The following is a 24402-nucleotide window of genomic DNA, read 5'->3' on the forward strand; positions in this document are numbered from 1 at the left end:
CTTTGTCAATTTTAAGTGTGTTCGACACTTGATGAAGAATTTTTATCCAAATGTCTGTTTCATAAAAATTAGAGGTCTTGTGAAACAACTGCTGAAAGAAACAAGTTCGCACACTTTACTAGGACTATTTTGATGCAATTACCGTTGAAAATATCTTAAATTTGGTTAGTTCAAGTTACACTGTTTGTGTGCACATCCATTGTCAGTTGTTCCCGTTTCACAAGTCTTCTGAATTTTTTTTGAAAAAGACCTTGTATCTAGGAAAATATGAATATCTTTGGTGTTATTAACTGATCAACTAGTTAGTAGCCTAATGGTAAAATATGGTGAGGAACTGAATAAATGTAGATAGTTGGATTACAGGATTGTAGAGCTGGTGATATTAGATTGTATTATTTCATACTAATCTTTAACAAAAATATCAACTCTTAGTAGTAGATCCCGTTTTTCCTAAACCCGTTTTCCCGTTTTTACCTAATAAGTGGTCATCATTTCTCACCATCATCCCTCTCACTCATTACCCACGCACAAGCCTAAGAGCTTATGTGGGCATCACCCTCAGTATTATTATTATAGCAATAATCAAATAAACGTATGGGTTAGTTATGTACTCTTATGAGTTACCGGCAAGAATTTAATTACTTTTGATACGATCTAATAGTTGCCGCCTCATTTACATTTTATTGATTAAACAAACTTGGGGTGCACGCATAGTGAAAAGGGAAGATATAGAGGTACCTCCTGTAACACAAATAATACACTAGTAGTTCTGTGAACAGTAGACCTCACGCAGTATTCTCATCCACAAGTACCTGATTAAAACTATAGACCTTATGGAAATACAGCAATAGACTCGCTTCTCCACACATCTGTGTAATCACTTGTCAGCTGATTTATGATGAATAATTCTATAGTCTGATTTTCACTTTCCTTGCCCTAATACCATAGGTAAGGAAAGTATTGCTTTCCGAAAAAATTAAGGTACACCAATTTCTAAATTTCTATACGTTTCAAGGTCCCCTGAGTCCAAAAAAGTGGTTTTTGGGTAATGATCTGTATGTATGTGTGTGTATGAGTGTATGTGCGTCTGTGTACAAGATATCTTATCTCCCAATTAACGGAATGACTTGCAATTTGGAACTCAAGGTCCTTCCCCTATAAGATTCAAGTCGACGGTTTGGCATTTCTCTTAATGTTTGAATGTTTAAATGTTACGCAACATATAAACATTTAAACATTAAGAGAAATGCCAGACCGTCGACTTGAATTTTAGACCTCACTTCGCTCGGTCAATTACATGTTATGGGGCGCCCGCATGGTACTAGACCGAGGTAGATGTACTGTAAACCTCTTCCATAACAGGGAATGTATTTATGTTACAGTGAGGTACCTCTATCCCGCTTCGACCTCTTTCCAGTACCTCTTCCCTATGCGCCTACCCTTCCTTCAGATCAGCTAGATCCTCTTGGTAGAAAACAGAAAGAAAAAATCTAGTGTGGCGCACACACACAACTTTCCAATAACAGCTTATCAATGTCTGTTTTGAGTATGAGTTTGATCAAAATCGTTGGAGCCGTTTTCGAGAAAATCGCGAAAAACCCTGTTTTTAACAACATTTTAGCCGCCATCTTAAATTGCATTTGATCGAAATTGTTCGTGTCGGATCCTTATAGGGGAAGGACCTTAAGTTCCAAATTTCAAGTCATTCCGTTAACTTGGAGATGAGATATCGTGTATACAGACGCACATACACTCATACACACACACACACATACAGACCAATACCCAAAAAACACTTTTTTGGACTCAGTGGACCTTGAAACGTACCATATAGAATTTTGGAAATTGGGGTACCTTAATTTTTTTCGGAAAGCAATACTTTCCTTACCTATGGTAATAGGGCAAGGAAAGTAAAAATATACAGTTCTCCATTAATTAAAAAATATACTCTTCAAAAATTGTGTGTTGAGATAAATAGACCGATTCACAGTTGTGTCTTAAGAAACATACGAAATGGTATGAACCAGGACCTTCTGTATATATAGGAAGTCCTGTATTTAATGCTCTTAAGAACTTTGTCATTCTTAACTCACTGTGAACTGATAAAGAAATATTACTATGAAGATTGGTAAAGTCAATTTAAAAATAGTATCCTTCATGGAAGTAACTATTGGTAGAAATGAAGTGGTTTAAGTTTTTCATACCAAGATTGATTTTTAATTTTTTGGTATTGTGTTGTCTGTTGTCTTTTCTATTCTTATGTGCATTGTCTAAGTTTGCAGCTAATGAATAAAATTCTATAAATTCGCTTCATTGAACAGAAAGTTGAACAGCTATGAATCATCATTCATCGTTATGAATTTGAAGAGAGAACATTCAAAAGTTATTGTGTGTGATTTTTCTACGTTGAATAATTTAATAATTTTGTCCTTTGTCCAAAGTCGTTTTCCATTCTCATTACTGAACTCTCTTTACACGAAAATACTGCACAATTGCTTCAGAATTGACTGATACCATAGAGATAAAATATCATAAGCTATATGCTATCCTTTTTCTATGCTGATACTGAAGTTCCCGTTTTCGACTGCCGAAAATTTCCGGCGAAACGTAACGTTAGTGGCTTACCTAAAGCGGGTCATTCACTGTTCGATTTGTTGTCCCAACTCTGTTGGACTACTATAGTATGATCGGACCAGAATTTCACGGACTGTTATCGGAACCAATGTTGGATGACAAGTTGCACTACAAATCGGACAGTGAATAATCCATCCAACTAATATAATTTTGGAAATAAATTATTACATTTTTCTACTTTCTTTTCCTTCCCTATAATTCAATCTTGTAGTGAATGGAACCAGGGAACAAAGGTAATAGTAAAACTAATTAGGTAGATGTTTTTTGCCTTTATAATTTTCATAAAAACAAGAACATATACAATCTTATAACTAGATTTTTAATAGACATTAATGCATGCACCAGCTAAACATCACAGACAGTGCTAGATATTTTTGTAATCAAACATTTGTGCAATTTTAATAGATCAGTGTTCGAATTGCATGTTCAACTTGTTCTCTAGTAAATATAAAAACTAAATAGGAAATATATTCAAATATTAAAAGTTGATTCAATATATTGGAAAGATCATAAATTTGAATGAGCCATTTATTATCTGGTTGGTTTTGTTAACTTTTCTTAGTTTCATCTCATCAGAAAATATGCTAAATTCTGATTTAATGTCTTTTGAAGTGCGATAAGTTTTGATTTAAATTCTGGTAAAGTACCACACTATACAATTAACTGACATATAGTGGGGGTATTACGCCTATATCGCCAATAAGATTTAAAAATAATTTCTGGACATAATTATAATACCTATAGATGAAGTATAATATTTTTAGAACATGCAATTCATTAAATATGGCTCCTAATAAAGTTGGGGTTCGTGACCTCATAATATATAGGTTTATTCTATCGCTCCAACTTGATCTTACTCTAAATTAAAACTATTTTCTCAAGATTCACAAGTATATTTGTACTATTATCAATTATTACACATCAAATACTGCATATCTCCAATTTAATAGTCCTTAGTATACACATTAATGTTTTGTGATTTGTGCATTTTATTCTTCTAACATCTTTAGTAACGTGAAATATGTTTTTTGTCTTTTCTTCTAGATTTCAAATATTGAAAAACTCTTCATTGCCATTGGATCTGTAGGATAATTAAAATAAGTATAATAACGTATATTAGTATATACGTTTTTTATTCATACACGAATTAGTGTACATCTCTAATATGAAAAATAATTCCATTGTACCATTTTATAAAAAACTGTTTTATATAAAATACAATAACATCATTTCTAGTTTCGAAATGATGAATCCATTATCCGTTATTGTTAAAAGATTTAAGAAAAACTTGATAATAAGAATAAGAATCTTTATTATCATAGACATTGTTAACAATGCATTGATAAACGTCAAAAATAGGTACTATATATTACATAATACAATTAATACATACAAATAATATTAGCCTACAAATATCTGGTCCAGTCTATTATATTAATTCTTGTATGTTATATAAACTTTCAGCTTTCAGTAAAGTTTTTAATTTCCTTTTGAAGAATGTAAGAGGCAATGCCTTAATTTCTAGTGGTGATGAATTCTACAGTTTAACTGATGTGTACAGAAGTACACATCAGAAGTAATGGATTCAACATTCTGAAACTTGGAAGAATCTTGAAAGATTTAAGAAAAACTTGATAATGGATTCAACATTCCGAAACTAGTTGCTATTGTATTTCGTATAAAAAAGTTTTTTTATAAATGGGGACTATGGAATTATTTTTTAACGAATAAAAAATATGATATTATTCTCACCCTTCTTTGTAATTTTGTAAAGTAAGATTTATTTAAACTATCAGCATTCGTTGAAAATAACATGAATGCTTCGCCCATTCAACGATGAACGCTGTCAGTGAATCTCACTATATATATACGGTACCATTTTGTGACCGATAATTAATGTTGAATCATGCATTGATAGAAGCAGATCACAGCTCAATGTGGTTGGTTTGTATCTGGCCCGGGGCAGTGTACGGTTCGAGGTTGCGTATGTTATCGGGCACTCTGTACTTGTCAATCTGTTGGGCCAGTTTGAAGTTGCGCAGTCGCAGATGGTGCGCCGCTGCCTTGGGTTGACGCTCACGTGTTAGGATTCCCTTCTTGTTCCCGCCCACTCTCGTGTAGGCTGCAATCACATTTTCAAATTAAATTGAAATTCATTCATTCTCCAGAAAAGTAATTAGAAATTAATGAAATATTATCATCATACACGAAATTAAACAATGAAATACAATAAAACTCCGGTTTTTAAGAATAAGTATAATGATATAAAGCTAATCGGATGGACACGTTAAACTGTCGGTCACGGCTGAAGTACGACAGTCGTAAGGCCCATTGACGGCTTAAATGATATGTGACGGAAGGAGGTATCTATATACACTACCTCACACCTGACATCATTGTAACGGGTGGAGATATTCATAACACTACCCCAAACCTGACTTCATTTGTAGCGGGAGGACGCCATGGGGACTTTATGATAGAACCCCACTTTGTAACGAGTAAAAAATATAATGATAATTGCTTTTAAAATCTCCACTCAACTATTAACCTGCTTAAATTATTTGAATCCACGGTTGGGAGCTTTGGATGGATTCGTTCATGCAAATGCCAAGATCTCCACTATTGTTCAACAACTTGAAAGAAAGGCACAAAGAACTACTATTCAAACCTCTCAATATTCACCATATATTACAGATATATTCAGACGAGGTGGATCTTCCGTCAGGAAATCCCCACTAATAAAAGTTATAAGAATATTATTATTATATAAAGCTCAACACACTTTTTTCTTTGTATTTCACACGACATGCAGTCATATATTATCTTCTTCTTCTCTATACTTATAAAAGGCTAAGCCCCGACAGACTGAAATCACACCACAGCCCAAACTACTGAGCCTAAAAACTTGAAATTTTGCACGATTGTTTATGGTAGCCTGAAAACATCCACTAAGGAAGGATTTTTAGAAATTTGCCCCCCTGAGGGAGCTGGGGCCCCCCAAAATTTTGTACTTTTAACCGCTCATTGCACAGCAAAGTCATGAGGAACTTTTTTGTTCAGCTACGAAAAAAAATAGATCTATGCAGAAAAATTTCGATCAGGAGCACCGGGGGTCCAGGAGAGGGCATTTTTCGAAATTTTTTATGTAAAATCACATTACAGCTCAAACTAATTGTCCTACAGACTTGAAACTTTGCCCAAATATTCTTCAAACATGCTAGACGCGCACTAAGAACGGATTTTGAGATATTTTGCCTCTAAGGGTTTCAAAGGATGAAAAAGGATCCTATTAAGTAAGGTTATGAACATGGTAAGGTGAGTGCCATATGGAAATGAGATAATTTATTCATTGACATGTGATATCCTAACATATGTTGTAATCATTGGAAATACGGTAACAAAATAATATGATAATTATATTAATAATAGAACATCTGTTCAATTATTGCTTTCTACCTGATTCCACTCAACCTCAATAATATTGTTCTGATAATTGATAAATATGTTTAATAATATTATTATTATTAATATGATAAAGGTATTGTTTGATAATTAATTATTATCATTAATATAATAATAGTATTGTTTTGGTAATCAATAAATATTTTTATTTTCACAAACTCTCTATAATTTATAATGGTGGATGTGAGACAGCTGCATCAAAGAAATTATCTCAAAAACATATGTTTAGGAAAACCATAGTTTTGAACTTCGTTTTCTTGATGCAATGTATAAGCCTACACGTGGCATGAATTAATTTTTCAGCTAGAACAGTTTTTTGAGACTGCTAAACGTCTACAGTTTTATCAATGCTGTATCGGCAATATGAAAACGAATGCAGTTAATATGTCTTTGAATAAAGTGTTGATATCTACATGATAATTATTCTCCACCATTTTTATTCAATTAAAATTTCAAAATTATTCAAGCCTTGATAGAATGATTGACTCACTGTACAGTCAGTCGAAAATTTTAATATTGAAATGAGGGGTATTTCAGCAAGCTGAACAAAAAAGTAAGGTCCTATGCACCTTTTTGATATTATTTCTTCAAATGAAAAATGAGTTTTGTGGGTTGTCAAAACTCCCCCTGAAAGAGAACTATTCATTTTATCCTATCTTTTAGTAAAATAACAATGATTTCTGCGTTGAATAACATCTTTCTTGCCAACAAGAATCGAACTCTTTGTGAATTTAGATATGACCTACACTTTAGATTTATATAATTCTATTAATAAATTCATGGAAATTGAAGTACTTTTTTCAGTTAGTTGATGAAATTGATTATCAATAGATAAAATGATTATAATTTTATCAATACAGAATTAGTTGAATGAATTGTCGATGTACTGAGTTCTTGGTCAACAATAATTCAATATTGGTATTTATCCAATCATTATTTTTTTCAGAAGTTATTTCATTTGAATTAGAAAATATTATAAGCTCCTATTAATTTATCATTCGTAACAATGAATTCTTTAAAACATGAATTTAATCAATTAAAAAATTGCCCATACTTCTGTATTCATGTTCGCATGTTTTCCACTTGTGATGGATAGCCAGACTTAAAACTTTGCACAAATATTCTTCAAACATGCTAGATGCGCACTAAGAACGGATTTTGAGATATTTTGCCTCTAAGGATTTCAAAGGATGAAAAAGGATCCTATTAAGTAAGCTTATGGTAAGGTGAACTGCATATGGAACTGAGATAATTGACACATGATATTCTAACATATGTTTTAATCATTGGAAAGCTTAAAACAATTTCATTAGCTGATCGAATTGATTTTGCATTGATTGAGAGCGCGAGCTTGCCACGTGTTTGTTCCATTGTTGTATGCTTGGCCAGTTCGGTTTGCGCCTTCTATCAGCTGTATATGGAGTCTCATACACTCCGATTAGAACAGAGCACAAAGGTTTTCTTTGGTTAAGAGTTTGTTGATAATTCTTTTTTCAAATTCAAATTTTATTGCCATCAAAAACCACATTGAAAACTTTCTTAATAGACAACAAGATTACAGAAACAAAATGTCAAACATATACCTACATTTATTTGTAGCACGGCCAGAAAAAGACAAACTTGAGTACTAGCCGTGAGTTTATTAAGTATAACTTAATATATTATATTTTTTGTTAATATTTTGTGAATAAAAATTACGAGTTGATGAGAGATGTGAACAATTCCTTATATTTGATTCGAATGGTTATTCATAATAGAGTAGTCGGGGTCACTGCAATCAAAATTTTTTATTCTGTACGGTAGCTAATAAATTTCATACGTATTGATTGTCCATAATGTATCCAGTGTCCATAATGGAAGTAATTGAACTACTCAAAATTAATGGCTTACTGGTCCCTCGTAGCTTTATAGTATTCCTGGTGATTGAGCCTGTCTTTTTCAGCATTGTCTATTAATAATAAAGCTTAATTTACAACTAGCTAATGTTTTATCAGTGTTTCAAAGAAAAATATTCAATTTCTTTCATAGCTGTAGATTGTCGATATATGGTCCAGGAAATATGCGATGTACAATGAATCACACAGTAATTCCATATTCTTTCCATTTTAGGATGAATATAAGCTAAGCTAAATTCAGAAAATTGTAAATTATTCTTTCATTCTTCAGTAATTAATGAATACAATATGAATACTATACATATATACTATACAATATAAAAATATACACTCTTTCATTAGGTGAATAATTTTTTTCAACAATTTCCAGTTTCTCAATGATAGGGGAGTGATAATAATTATTTGTATAGGTCTTCTAAGGAACCATTATCAACAGCTGGTACCAATCAACTACACTTCAACTCCAAACTACCGTTTTAATACCAGTACACAATTTATCACAGGGTGATGTGTTTATTACAGCTGGTAACTTTAGATGCTAAATCATATTATCACAATATGATCTTGAATCATGATCATCCTTTCGTTCTTCAGTAGCCGCTCGGCCGAAAATTTCGAAAACATATGTCTGTAAAATGGATTAATAAATAATTATTATTAGCCCCCTTATTAAAATTTCTGTTCAGAAACCATCCCCAATATTCACACAATATATTCCCGAAGTTTCATGCCGTTACGTCAAGTAGTTTTCAAGTCTACAGGGAACAAACAAACATACAAACAAACATTCATTTTTTTATAAATAGATTTCCATTCGGCTCAAACAAAAGCCTCTCTAAATGAAGGTAGAATGATAAGGATTCAGTTCTGTTGTTTTAACATTTTTTCAAATCATTTTCAAAAAGTTCATGTAGTACCTACTACTGTATTGTGTTTGAGACAGTTCTGGCGCTATCATAGTTTCACCACTATTCTGTTCCACAGTCCTATCTCTTGCAGTCGTTAACTATATCTATAATAATTATATAAAGTAAAGAGCTGGCTTATGCACGTACGGGATAAAAAAATTATGTTTGACACATCATCACGTCTGAAATACTGGACTAATCAACTTGAAATTTTGCTTATAGATTCTTAATTAACCAAGGATGGTTATAGGCCTATTCTCAATTCTTCAATATTTCATTACGTCAAGTTTTCATTTTGTCAAGTTTAAAAATAGATCCTTGCGAAGCACGGGTTCTTGCTAGTATTATTATATTTTACTGCATCGCTATATCAATATAGGCTACTATATCAATATTATATATCATATTTGACTGCATGTCGTGTGAAATACATAGAAAAAATTGTGTTAATACATCGCCGTGAATGGATCAAGAAACCATCACATATAACGCTTATTACTATTAGCTTTAGAGTTAATTACTATTATTTAGAATCTTGAGCGGTTCAGTTTAGACTCTCACACTCGGTCTGTCAACTTTTTTAATTGTGATATTTCTTATGAATAAATTAGTGCTATTTCTGACAACATCCCAGTGTTTTTATTATGGATAGATATCACAACATCTCACCAACAACAGTAGGCCTATCTGAAGTTTTAAATTGCATAGGAATTGTAACATAGCATGAAAAACTATATAACCTCATTGGACTGTGTCATTACCTAAATTTGGAAGGAAAATATCACAAGGATTGCTTTATTATTCTATCTACCAATGTTTACATCAGTGCCATTCGTATCATAAATAAATCCTGATTGACGAATGCTACGAAAACCAATCAGAGAAGCTACTTTCTCAGAAAACCCCTCTCTGGCTCTCATGGAGTTCAATAATGATTAACAATAACAGGCTTTTGTGCAACCAGGCCTTAATATTATTGTGCAATATAGTCCAGTCAATATAGACATAAAAAAAGGGGGTGTGCTTGCAATATATATTGCAGTTCTGATTTTTTAAATATATTGTTTGGATACATGAGAGAAGCTCAGAACCAATTTCTTCATGCAAAATTTCTTTATGCTAGATACAGAGTGGCCCAAAAAATTTCCTCTCGCCTTTTTTTAGATTCAAAAATTCTGAATAAAATGAGATTATTCGGAACTCTCTATATCTAATGAGTACTGAATTATGATTTTTCAAAAATGAGTGAAATTTAAAAGAAAGAAATCAATTTAGATGAATTTCAGTTTTTGATCAACAATATCCTATTGCTACCATTTAGATGTATAATTGAAAATCCCTTTGGGCGTATTTTTGTGCTCTACAATCTGAGATCAGGTAGAGCGCTCTATCTCATATAGATTCTCAGGTACACCTGACAACAATGCTCTTTGTATTGTGAAAAACACCTAATTTTTAGCTTCAAACCATAATCACAAACTAAATTGTCGTCACATTGATATTTTGTACAATGATATAAGTTCATGAGATTATGTTCTATGAGAATCACCCTTCAGATGCACTTCATTTCAGTATTTTCTAGAGGAGAGGCGCGCATAAGGACACCTCAAGGATCAAAATTTCAAACACTCATAACTGTTGACACAATGCTCGGATCTCATCGTACTACACTTCATTCTTTTCAGCTCGTCACGGCGGTTCAAAATCATGCATCATAAGTGAAATTCGGTCGAAAAATGGAAAATTTATTGTTGAGAGTAGCCTACTTCAACCCGGTATTACAATATACTGAAAAATGACCTATTTCTATATTCAAAGCTATGTATCTCGGTAGCCCGTTATTATAACCCGTTTTAGACCCGGTTTCTAGGATACGGTACCTACTTATTAATGGATCATTAAACCTAAATATTCAACATTCAATGGGTCATTAGATTTAATAAGTGTCTTAGAAATTAGACCATTTACTAAAAAATATATAGATGGTGGATTTGCTTACTCTGTGCTGTTTTGAAATCAGCGAAATTCCAGATCATTTCACCAATGAAGAAGCCCTTCTGTCGCAGATTGTCGAATGCCTTGAAATGCTCGGATAGCATTCTCACTTGGTACTCCTCTGACCAAACGTAGGCGGGTTCCTGAAAATCAAAAAAAAAAAAAAATTATAAATCACAAAATATAAGTGGTAACTGGACTATCAAGCCTTATATTATAGAATAAGAATACAGAAATCAGTACACATAGGCTATCATATCATATACAGAGTGTTTCAGAAGTAGTGTCGAACATTTTTAGGGTATTGTTCCTGGATGATAGGAGTCTACAAATGTCGTATTTGAAGTGTCCAAAACTCAACGATTATCCTTATAGCTGCCATTTTGTTTTTTTACTTGAGAATTTTTATCTCAAGAACGAAATGATGTATTGATTTGAAATTTGGCATGAATATTTATGCTATAAAGACTTAATTTTAAAAAAAGAAATAAAAAATGTTCGATGTAAAATTTCAAATTGGTGACCATTTTAAATTTTTGATTGCAAATTTCACGAAAGCCGTTCACTTCACAGAAAATTTACAAGAGACAAAAAAGTTAGCAAATTTTATCCAGATTTCAAGGATACCTCATTTATTAAGATTGGTCAGAGAATAACAGAGAAATTAATTATTTTCGTACAGCATGCATGATCATGAACAAACAAGATCATCTGAAAAACATTGTAAAATCAGCTGGATAGCCATATGGAGCCATACCGTCAAAGCCGTTTCAAAGCTTCATCCTAAATACAATTGGAATTAAAAATGTTATATTGATGTTTAAATTGTGAAAAGTGGTCATGCATGCAATGATTAATTTCTTGGTTATTCTCCGACCAATCTCAATAAACGAGGTATCCTTGAAATTTTGATAAAATTTTCTAACTTTTTTGACTCTTGTAAATCTTCTGTAAAGTGAACGGTTTTCGTGAAATTTGCAATCGAAAATTTAAAATGGCCGCCATTTTGAAAATTTACATCGAAAATGTTTTATTTTATTTTTTTAAGTTGAGTCTTTATAGCATAAATATTCATGCCCATTTCAGATTAATACATAATTTCGTTCTTGAGATGACAATTCTTAAGTGAAAAAAACAAAATGGCAGCTACAAGGTTAACCACTGCGTTTTGGACACTTCAAATATGACATTTGTTGTCTCCCATCATCCAGGAACAATAACCCTAAACTGTTTGACACTACTTCTGAAATATTCTGTATATTATGTTTTCTCCAATGATATTTTATTTAAGGTTCCTCTAGAATACAGGTATTCTAGGTACCTCTACATTGATATTATTCAAATGCAATTTTTGCTACCCTAGCCAATTTATTCATCAATACACAATTATAAATTATAATAGAGCAAGCGCAATACTGAGCAAGAGCAACAAGGCTAGCCCAAACCTGCTCTACTACCAAATTTTATAAAAAATGATAGAATTATTCCCAAAAGTTAGATATATATATTTTCACTTCCAATTTATTTGATGTTTTAGAATTTCTTGGGTATTCAGAAACTCCATGTTCAAAAATATTTCTCTCTTTTATAATGTTCAACTCGCCAAGGCTTTTAAATTCAAATCAAAATTTCATTGCTGATTTTATATTATTGTATAGAAACTCTAATAATGGATGAAAAGTTGTTTATACTGATCATCAACAATAACCTGCTTCCTCACAGTGCTGGGCTACTTGGTGTAAATATACAGAATGATTCATAATTATGGTAGAATATTTTAATACGTGATAGTAGAGGTAAAAATAAGAAAAAAAGTTCATATAAACATAATATATCCATAAACGCTTCATTAGCGAGCTATACAGGGTGAAAGATTTCGCCCAGAATTCAGTTCCTCTGGTGAAATACACCGATGCTGAATTGTTTGGGCACTAGTTTTTGAAAAACTTATGCTGGATTCATATGGAAAAATATCTGAAAAATTGAATAAAACTAGTCTGGCAGCTGTAGTGTGAGTAGTTTTTGAGAAAAAAGTTGAAATATGCAAAAAATCTAAGTAGAAGAACATAGACTTCTACGTTTGATGCCCAATAACTTTCTTTAATGACCAGTAAACAAATAATTTTTCGCAATAAAAATCGTAGAGAATTTAATTCTGAAAAGAATTATGTAAGCTGTGTAAACTAAATTCAAATAAAAGTTGAATAAAATGTATTCTTATGTAGTACATTACACCACAAAAATTTGCTGTTTTACAAGGAGAGATCAAATAACTCATAGGTTGTAGCTGATTGCGAATAAAACATGGATTAACAGCTGTTCCAAAACAGCTGATTTATTATGTTTTAAATAAGAGAATATTTTAAAGAAATTATCAGCTGAAAATTATTTTCAGAAATATTTAAGCTCACTGTTGAACAAAAAAAAAAACAAACTGTAAGTTAGGCCTACTGTAACCGCGCTGTGTTTTTTGTTTAATCTATTAACTAGTAGTTATTTGTAACCATTCCACTTCGCTTTTGTGTTGAGTGTTAACTTTTGAAAAATGGCAGGTAATCTTAGATTTTATCCATATTCCGAATTAGCTGACATGCATTGAATGTATGGAATGGGACACAACTGTAATAGTACTGAAGCAAGACGTTTGTATCAAGAGAACTTTCCTAACCGAATATGTCCAAGTTCAAGGTTTTTTGCCACTATTCATCAACGTCTGTCTGAAACAGATTCTTTGATATCCAAAGAGCACATTTATGCAGGCAGATCCCGATCTACTATGACTGTTGAGTTAGAAGAACAAGTTCTTAATGAAATTTATAAACATCCAGAGAAGAGCACGAGAGAATTGTCAGTGCAGTTTAATGTCAATCAATCTATTATTTGGAGGATACTAAAATAGCAACAATTACATCCATACCACCTCCAGAAAGTTCATACTCTATTGCCACGAGACTGTATTCCCTGTGCTGATATTTGCCTATGGTTTTTAGAAAAACTTGTTTACCCAAACTTTTTAACAACCGTTTTATTTACCGACGAGGCACACTTTACAAGAACAGCTATCGTTAACGTCCACAACCAACATATTTGGGCAGCTGAGAATCCTCATGCCATCAATCCTAATCTTCCACAACATCAGTTTTCAGTAAACATTTGGGCAGGAATCAAAGGAGATCATCTACTTCTGCTCGAGCTTCCTCCCAGGCTTAATGGCATAATCAACTAGTCCTTTGGTATAAGTTTAATGTCATTTAGATATGCTACTTTCATATAAAAAAAAACTTTTCACAAAAAACCGAATATTTTATTCGCAATCAGCTACAACTTATGAGTTATTAGTTCTCTCCCCATAAAACAGCAAATTTTTGTGGTGTAATGTACTACATAAGAATACATTTTATTCAACTTTTATTTGAATTTAGTTTACACAGCTTACATAATTCTTTTCAGAATTAAATTCTCTACGATTTTTATTGCGAAAAATTATTTGTTTACTGGTCATTAAAGAAAGTTATTGGGCATCAAACGTAGAAGTCTATGTTCTTCTACTTAGATTTTTTGCATATTTCAACTTTTTTCTCAAAAACTACTCACACTACAGCTGCCAGACTAGTTTTATTCAATTTTTCAGATATTTTTCCATATGAATCCAGCATAAGTTTTTCAAAAACTAGTGCCCAAACAATTCAGCATCGGTGTATTTCACCAGAGGAACTGAATTCTGGGCGAAATTTTTCACCCTGTATTGCTCGCTAATGAAGCGTTTATGGATATATTATGTTTATATGATTTTTTTTTCTTATTTTTACCTCTACTATCACGTATTAAAATATTTTACCATAACTATGAATCACTCTGTATACTATATGGTGGAAACCTTAATATTTGAGAATAATTAAGGAATAGACGATTTGATACCGATCGAGTGATGAAAAATATACATAGAAATTTCATTAGATATAGATTGGAATTGAGCTTCGATAGGCTATAGATCATTCATAGATAAAGAAATAAATGATTGATTATCAAGTTATGGGTGATTTCTTTTCCCATCATGTTTATGTCTTCCCTTTTCAATTTTTTCCTTGTTGCCGATAGTAAGTCCTCACTATTTTTTTCTAAATTGGGACTAGAAGAGCAAATTGGCTCGATTCTGACTCACTTTATTAACTAATAAATACATTTTCTAAACTTTAGAGAGCTCGATCCTAACTCACTTTATTTACTGATAAATACATTTCTGAATGAAAAATCTTACCAAGTGTAGTCCAGCCATGGTATCAGCTCCATACTCTGACATAAGGACCGGCTTGTTGTACTTTTTATGCCAATTTGTTGCCTCTTCTTCGACGTTTCCTTTGATTGTTTCCAGTCGGCCCGTGTTTTGATACCACGAGTTGTAGCGGTTGAATGATATTATATCCAAGTATTGAGCCTACCACAAATTAAAACAAATTTAAGTGCAAGTTTTTAGAGCAATCGTAGTAGTCTCAAATGTAAATAAATTATGTACAAGACACAATAGAGTTTCAGTAAACGTTTTTAGAATAATGATTGTTTTACTTGATGTGCATACCATACATAGTCTTATTAAAGTTTTAATTGCATATTTAACGAACATGTCAAGTTGACTGGCAATATAGCCTAGTGTATATTTGAAATTTCCAATTTGTAAAAATACACACATTAGCATGTAATGCCAAGGAGCAAAAACCTTTTGCTAATTATTTGTCAGATTATTCTGTTCTCATCTCAAGAGAATAAAAATTTAATTTGTAGTTTCTATGTAATTGTCTTATGAGTAATTTGAGTAATAAACTCTAATAAAGTATTGTCTACTAAAATGAGTTGTAATGAGTATATGAGTATAATGAGTATAAAAGAGTTATAATGAGCAAAAAATCATATTGCTCTTTTAGTTATGTACCTGGTAAGTTACACAATCTAAAACTCTGAAACACATACATAATGTTAATAAGACTATAAGACGTTATTACTAGTAATTGTAGTGATGTGATGCTGTTTTTGTAGTTTTTTTACCAGAAATAATAATTAAAATCAGTATTAAAATAATTAATCAGCATTAATTAAAATTTGAATGTAAAACTTTGGAACGTCTTATCTTAATCATGCACAGGCTATTTACATGAAGTTATCGTACTATTTCACAGTGTGTTAGTTGTAAAGTTACCCTTAAAACTTATATAAATATATATTTTGTATTTTTTTTCAAATTGCATGCAGTAACTTTATGCTGGGTGTCAAAGAAAAGTCTGTCAGACCATTTGCATAGCGTTTTAATGGAAGATTCATGCATTCAAAAGATGTAACATATTATGTGAGTATGAATTTCTAGAAGTGATTTCTATTGATGTCATTCTGCACTTATTGTTAGTGATTAGTTTTATAATAAGCGTGAGAGTAATGGAAAATGGAGAGTTCGTTCCCACAAACTATACAGTATCTATCACCAACTTACAATAATTAACTACTCTAAAAATAGGTAACTTTTAATACTTCAAGCTATAAAATAAGAAAAAACATCTATAATCAACATCCAGTTGTATATAACTAATGCAACCTCCAACATGGATAAATAAATAATAATCTCGTAAATGTAAATGTTATAATAATGTAAATATAATTTCGTAATTGTAAATGTAAATTGACAAACTTTAAACTTGAATTAAAAAAAAACATTTATAGAGTGAAAATGCACTTACATTGGTAGTGACGAGTCTGATGAGTCTGATGATAACCAACAACAGGTCGAAACGATCGTCACTATCAAAGTAAGTGCTTTTTCACTCTATAAATGTTTTTTTTAATTCAAGTTTAATTTTAATAGTGAAATAGTATGGATATGCAACAGAGTGACAAACTTTGCATTCATACTCCTGGGTTTTTTTTAATTTTATAAAATTAAATTGATATCAGCTTATTACATGGATAATGAATCGGCATTAATTATGATGAGTGGAAGTGGATTGACAGTCTTTGTATTTGTGGTTCTATTTTTTTGAAAATCGAATTCTCACTCTACTAAAAACTATTCAAATCACAACGATGCACTTTTTTCTAATGGCAACCTCCAAGATGATTTATGATGAATTTTTCCCCTGTGCGTTCAATTTATTACTGTGTATTATCATAGATAAACAATAGCATAAGTGGATATCCCATGGTATAGGACGTTTATGTCGCATCTTTTACTGTTATCTCAAGCCGATAGTCCAGTTCTTTCCCGTGAATCTGTGTGACGCTCGTAGTCTCTCAAACTGTGCCGTTCATACACTCTCACCCCAACAAAACATTAAAAATCGACAATAATCGACAGTAATCGGCTTGAGATAACAGTAAAAGTTGCAACATAAACGCCCTATACCATGGGATATCTACTTACGCTATTGTTTCCCTAAGGTATTATTCAAATGAGCTTCAACTCTACTTATAATCATTCAAATTATAATAACATTTTTCTATTCAACCTTAATATAGGTTCTTTAGTGGGTAATCTCTCTGATAATATTATTTTTTGCCTTTGCGAGTTTAATATTTGTGCATAATTTATAATTCTTCGAACTCACCTAAGTAAACTATTTGAATGTTAAATCACAACAAAGCATTTCTATTTACAACGTTTCTTAACTTCCCTGAGAATTAGCAATATTTTTACCAATATGTTCATGTTTTGTGCATTATTTACAGTGAGTGCTCCTATAAAAAATAGCTGTAGTGCTATTTGTTGAATAGCCTCCATATCAACTTCACTTACCAACTCTTTGGAAAAATAGGATGTGGCAATGGCGGCAGTAATAGGGCGGGATGTGTCCAATTTCTTAATATAATCCACCACAGATCTAGAATAATTCAGTCATTAATTCATTTTTGTTGTAGACTGATTCATTTAGTGATTTTTGTATATAATCATTCTAGTTGTCAACGCACTAAAAAAGATATTTTTTTTCTTGAGAATTCAAGTAGTCTAAAACAGTTATATTGTTCTCCAGTTTCGGTTTTAGTAGATTTTTGTCAAGTACCTATTTTTCCTCTTACGGCTCCTGTTTTTTCATCTATCTGAATAATACATATTTTTAACGATGAGGTATTGTTTATATTTCAACTTTCCATGTCTACCTATATCTATATTATTCTTGCCTATTGTTATCATTGTATATATATTTATCAGGTCTATTATTATAATTGTTTGTGTATTTTTTCTCTCATTTATTAGTGGTCGATTACCTTCTACAAATCTAAGCTACGATAGTATCGATGTTATCTACAATTGGTTTGAACATAATATGGAACTGCACCTGCACCAGTAATGAAGGAGAACTGTATTGAATACGTTGTAAGAGAGTGTGAGATGATACTTTCTATGTGGGGTTGGTTGTTGCTAATTGGAGGTAGCTGCGTTTGCATCATCGTGGGATGCAGAGATGGTCTGAATTTAACTATATTTAGTTGAGTCCAGACGGTGATGAGCGACCCTTCGCGTTTGCATGATCCTTGCTGTGGAAGTGATTTTGTGAGTGGATGAAATGTAAAATGGATTATCTTGAATATTTAGATTTTAAGTGCGGACAGTATAGTGTCCGACTTTTAAATTGGAGAGAAGTGCTGATTGCTCTCAGATTTTTTTATGATGGTAGTCCACAGAGAGACTGGTGATTTATCATAATGTGAGAGTACTGCAGCATCATGTCGCATTGTACATAGTGTTGCGAAGCTTAGTGATGAAAAAATATTAGGCTACATCAAATTCCTAGCTGGACAATACGCTAGAAAAAACTAAATTTTTGCGAAATGAATGGAAATTAATTCCAAATGATCACCAAAAAGGTGAGGAATTGTGTTAAGAAAGTAAGTATCCACTGTAACGACATTTGAAAGAGTTTAGAAGATTATCTAATCGCAGATGATCATTACAACCTTGCGAAGCTGGGCAAAGTTGCCCTCGGCCAAGAAATGACCGGCGGCTAAACCCGATCTCAGCAAACCGATTTTTTAGCCGAGACCAGAGTTGCGCTAGACCAACGTTGCGCCGGGGTTAGCCAGACCAAAGACCTTGAAGAGATATCTTTAGAGAGCATCTTTAAGGTCTTTGAGCCAGACCCGACTATCTAAGTATTCTAGAATAAGTACTCTAGAACTATATCTAGATCTAGATCCAAGTACTCTAGTGTTCTAAATACTCTAGAATATTCAACACAAACATGAACAATTACTGTTTCCATGAATGTTATTCTATCTATATGGTGTTAAAGATAGTTCATCAAGGAAAATAGAAACTTAAAAACCAAATGAAAAAGACACTTTCTAAAGTAGATGTTTGTATAAATAAACTGAATGCTATTACTAAACGGAATACAAGAGAAATGGATATTTCATTTTCTCTGGTGGATGGTTCCAAAATTGGTTTTGGAGATGAAAAATTAACTTCCACAATGAATATAAGCAATTATATTGGCTGACAATTGATTGAGTTGTGAATGTGTGCTTTTAACAGATAATAATAATATTATATCATGTGGCATATATTTTAAGTAGGTACAAATATTATTGTATTGTGTAAATTTTAATGTTAGAGTATCCACACCATTCTATAGCTATCTACTCAACATATATGTAAGAGTTTTAATGCGAATCTCTAGGAAACGTTTTATGATTATTTTGAAGTAGTTACTTTTAGTAAAACAAAGATTAGACCTTAAAGGGTCAACTCACATTCTTCATGTTAATTGTCACACACATGCTTCAGTAGTATATGGGTCTTTACAAGCATTAGAACACGGAAAACATCAAAACAAACAAATAACAAATATATGTAAAAGCAGAACAAGAAAGGAAACATAACCCTCGTTTAAGACTGATCTAGGTTTTGACTCACTGCCTCATCAACGCTAATCCCCTTGTTAATTGCTGCGGTAATCGGTCGGTTAGTGTCCAATGTCTTAACAAATTTCACCACTGACCTACAAGTTAACATTGAACAGACAAAATGAAAGTATTCAAATTTGGGGTCAGCTGCTCGAAAATCTAATCGAATTTAACCTCCGTAAAATTACCTCAGATAAGATTCGCTCAATGTTTTTGTATGGCATTACATTAAAACCGTTGGATGGCGCCATTTTACGGCGGTTTAAATTGATTGGAGATTTGTGCTGACAGTAGATGACTCTATTTTGACACTTTTCTGTAGCTTTGCTATTGGATAAATCTGATTCACAAATAAAAGGTTGACTATTCCATATCTATAATCCACAAATGATAACAAGGAACCAAAATTGAACACATACTATTTAACACTCAATTAAATACACTATTCAACACTTTATTGAGATTCTATTAGTTTGATATTGATATTGTATAAATAGACTATGACAGACAAGAATAATAAACGTGACATCTAGGACATTATTTTCACAGTCCTGTGTAAGTATAGGTTTTCACTGATATTCCTTCTATAATAGGAATAAGAATGTATTTACTGTATTATTTTCATCATATTTAATCATCTTATATTAGATGTTTAAATTTTCTATGACTTTTTCAAATAATTCGATCCCAATACTTGGGTATGAGTTTAGTGAAAGAAATATAAGGGTTGTTTTAGTTTTGACCAAGAAAACTGTCATTCATATAGGATAATCATTACGAGAATCTAAATTTTCTTTCCATCTTAAAATTATTCGTTTTCTCTTGAAGATAGTAAATTTACAGTATAACAAAAATTAACGAATACATACGGTAGGCAATAATATTTATCAAGTAATAATGATACGCTTATGACCCAAGTTTACATAAACTTTTTTACTTTATTTTCAGCAATAAAAACCTTCTGCTCACTGTTCTTGTGAATAATTTTGTTCCTTCTTGAACATCTAATGTTCTGTAACTGAGAGAGCTCGACATCCTCACCATATCAAGGTACGGTAACTATTTCATTACACATTCTATTATCATCTTCTCATACATTCCAAACCGAATAGTAACTTGAAGTAATTTATCTCCGCAACAAGTATCTCTATGAGGTTTGAATTCTAATAGTAGTGTTCACTGTCAAAACTATTTAAAATTGAGTGCCTAATAGTTATCCACTTGATCTTCTATATTCTATTCTTTATACGAGTACAGTGGCTTACGGAATTTGATGAAAATCTTGAGTACCTATGAATGAAATTTGAAAATATTTATTTTATAAACTGTAGGCCTATACTGTTCACAGTTTATTGTTTCTTGGTGAAACTTATTATATAATAATATACAATTCTTCAATGTGTTGTTTTCAATCACGAACTGCTTACTATTGAATCACTTCTTTGTTATTAAATAGAACAACTATCAGTCAAGTTTCTTCAATAAATTAATTTATTCACTAACTGCTAGTCATTCTATTCAGTAAAAAATATGATAATACATAATAACGGTGTATATATTTTCATCATTCATTCAATTGGGGATTTTTTCATTTATTACTAGTTAATGGGATTTAAATACCCGATACTAGTCGTGTGACAAATGAAATAAAAAAGAGTAAGCCTAGGCCTAATAGTAATTATAATATATGTAATAAAATATATTTTTTAATTGAATTTAATAAGGCTACTAGTAGGCTAATTATAATATTATTTAATGAAATATATTTTTTAATATAATTTGTTGGAATATTGCTTACTTGAAATACCAGCTGGCTCCCGGTTTCGAGCTTCGAGGTTCATTGGCAATAGACCACATTATAACACTGGGTCGGTTCTTGTCTCTCCTCACCAGCTCCGCCAATGAATGGCTGTGCTTTTTGAGCAGATCTTCTGAGAAATTACTGCAAAAATCAACCAAATTAGCACTGATGAGAATTTTACAGGTTACATATTCACAAATAAAAATATAACATTTTGGAGAAATTATTAGCTACGATACTATACTGGTTTACAGTTATTATGAATACAAATATAAATGGAAATGGAGTAAGAAGTCCGTATATGAAATATGAATTAATAAATGAATATCAGATAAAATCAATAACAGATACAATAAAAATTTGTACGAATGGATCAATACATGAGTAAATAAAAAATAATATGATTAACTGTAAATTATGATGAGAATCCTTAATTGAATAAGAAGATTATAAATATATTATCACATTAGCAAGTGCCATCATCATTGTAAATGAGCACAAAGTAAAAAAATATTCCTTCTCTGTGATAGGAATTAGCTTGATGATCACTATAGAAGTGACTTGTTAGATACCGGTATCATAACAAGTAAAGAGCAAATTCGTATGGCTTTTTTTTGGTGTGGAGTTCCTTACGGGAAGGTCCCACCAAGCCTGAATATATCATTTGAGCGGTCAGTGGGCCTCACTGTTATATATAAAACAACTTTACTGTAATAAACAGAGTGATTCACATAAGGTGTAACAATAGGTAACTCGTTAACCGTTCATTTTACAGAGAACTTTAAAAGTGCAACTTCTCTTCTTTTTTGTGACATTTTACGACATACCATTTTAAATTGAAAATTTGGCCGCCATCTACCAAAATGGAGGACAACTTTATTTATTTGAATGGCAACCCCCATTTTTTATGAAATTTATAGATTCTACGTAAAATTCAAATACATTTTTACTCTTGTCATTTGTTTGATAAAACCTAACCGTTCAGGATGTACAGCCATAATAAGCCTAATATTGCAGCCATAATATATTGCATTACTGGCTTATTATGGTTGTACATCCTAAACGGTTAGGTTTATCAAAAAAATGACAAGAGTAAAAATGTCTTTGAATTTTACTTAGAATCTATAAATTTCATAAAAAATGGGGGTTGCCATTCAAAAATATAAAGTTGTTCTCCATTTTGGAAGATGGCGGCCAAATTTTCAGTTTAAAATGGCCATGTCACAAAAAAAAAGGGAAGTTGCACATTTTAAAGTTCTCTGTAAAATGGACGGTTAACAAGTTACCTATTGTTACACATTATGTGAATCACTCTTTATATATATCAGCCGTGACCGATAGTTTTACGTGCCATCCGATAACACAGGAGTGACCCGGCTAAACAGTTTTGTCATATCAAAAACAGCACATAGCAGTATCAAGTGTTCTGTACAGTAGGCCTACTGTCAAGATGCAGATGGATCCTATCACGGTATTTAGATAAAAACGGTAGGGGTCATGAAATGTGTGCGCAGTGGCCAGCCAGCTAGATTGCGTCATCGCCACCAACCGAGGTTTTTAACACCTATTGGCAATTTATGAAACGTATTTGTTAAAAACAGATGATTGGATATAAAATGACGTCAGCTACACCGGGAATTTAGCACAAATATGCGCGTGACACCTACCGTCTTCTTCTATATACCGTGGATCCTATCACGGTATTTAGATAAAAATGTATAGATTTTTCGATAGTTTTGGAAGACGTCAAAAAATAGGATGGTCATATTCTAATTCTAAGGTTATGGTTTGTAAGAGGAAGAAATTTCCAATAAAATTCATAGAATTTGTTTCTTTCTTTGACGTTTTCAAACTTTTTATGAGCGTTCAAACTGTTTGAAATTTGGCTTTGAACTCGAGGAACTACTTTTTTCAACTTTGAATTGGCTGTTGCACCTTTCGTGTGGTACACTCTGTAGCCTATATGATTCTACTTTAGATTATTTATTTATTTATCTTTACATTGATAGATGTAATATCAATTGATCAACAGTTCGTCGCACGAAGGTTGAAAACTTTTTTAGAAGTCCGGTAATCAAACCTATGATACTAATTAGTTTTCCATGACTTTTGACATTATGTTTGACAGTGATGATTAGAGTAGGGGGTAGGCCTACTCACTCAGTATCAACACTGGGACACTCATCGATGACCATAATGCCTTGCTGATCGGCAAAGTCCATGATCTCCTCAGCATAGGGATAGTGTGACGTGCGGAATGCATTGATACCCAGCCACTTGAGTAGGTTGAAATCTTTGGTGATTAGTGCGTAGTCAAGACCTTTGCCTCTTATCTGCAATATTCGTAAAAATTTACTGATAAAAATTTATTCATAAAAAATTAAATTTATTCTTATTTTCACTGTAGGCCCGTTTAAGCAAGGGTACAATTTAGCATAAGTACAGTATCTAGAGTTTACAAACTCTTATCGTAAACTACATAAACAAATTAGGGTTAAATCTGTGTTTTTATCATTTTATCTCATCAAAGAGATATGATAATAGGCGGTAGCCTATTCAAAATATCGAATAATTAATTCAAAGTTGATCTATTATTTGAGTTGAAGTATAAATACGAATAGTATAATTGCCAAATGAAATATCCTAGACGAAGTACCTTAATAATAAAAACTCTCTATTGAAATAAAGATAGAAAGCATTAGAATATAGATGAATCCTAACTTGAATGAAATATTCTGAAAGAGAGCCGCACAACGATATCTTGAACCGATTCAAAGATATTCACATTTTGAAGATAGACCGTATAATAATACAAAAATGAAAT

The 24402-nt window shown here is 32.0% G+C and overlaps 1 protein-coding gene across 1 annotated transcript in view; it reads right to left on the reverse strand.

Moving 5' to 3' along the window:
• Positions 1 to 3806: 3806 nt before the first annotated feature.
• LOC111049067 (beta-glucuronidase) overlaps positions 3807 to 24402 on the reverse strand; it is a 67029-nt gene continuing 46433 nt past the window's right edge. Inside the window, 6 exon segments of the mRNA XM_039437239.1 lie at positions 3807 to 4756; positions 10899 to 11037; positions 15153 to 15329; positions 19788 to 19872; positions 21576 to 21719; positions 23739 to 23911. Of these exon segments, the coding sequence (XP_039293173.1) occupies positions 4560 to 4756; positions 10899 to 11037; positions 15153 to 15329; positions 19788 to 19872; positions 21576 to 21719; positions 23739 to 23911 (915 nt within the window). The 3' untranslated portion in view covers positions 3807 to 4559.

The sequence above is a fragment of the Nilaparvata lugens genome, chromosome 10 (genome assembly GCF_014356525.2).
Source record: "Nilaparvata lugens isolate BPH chromosome 10, ASM1435652v1, whole genome shotgun sequence".
In the NCBI taxonomy this organism is placed as follows: domain Eukaryota; kingdom Metazoa; phylum Arthropoda; class Insecta; order Hemiptera; family Delphacidae; genus Nilaparvata; species Nilaparvata lugens.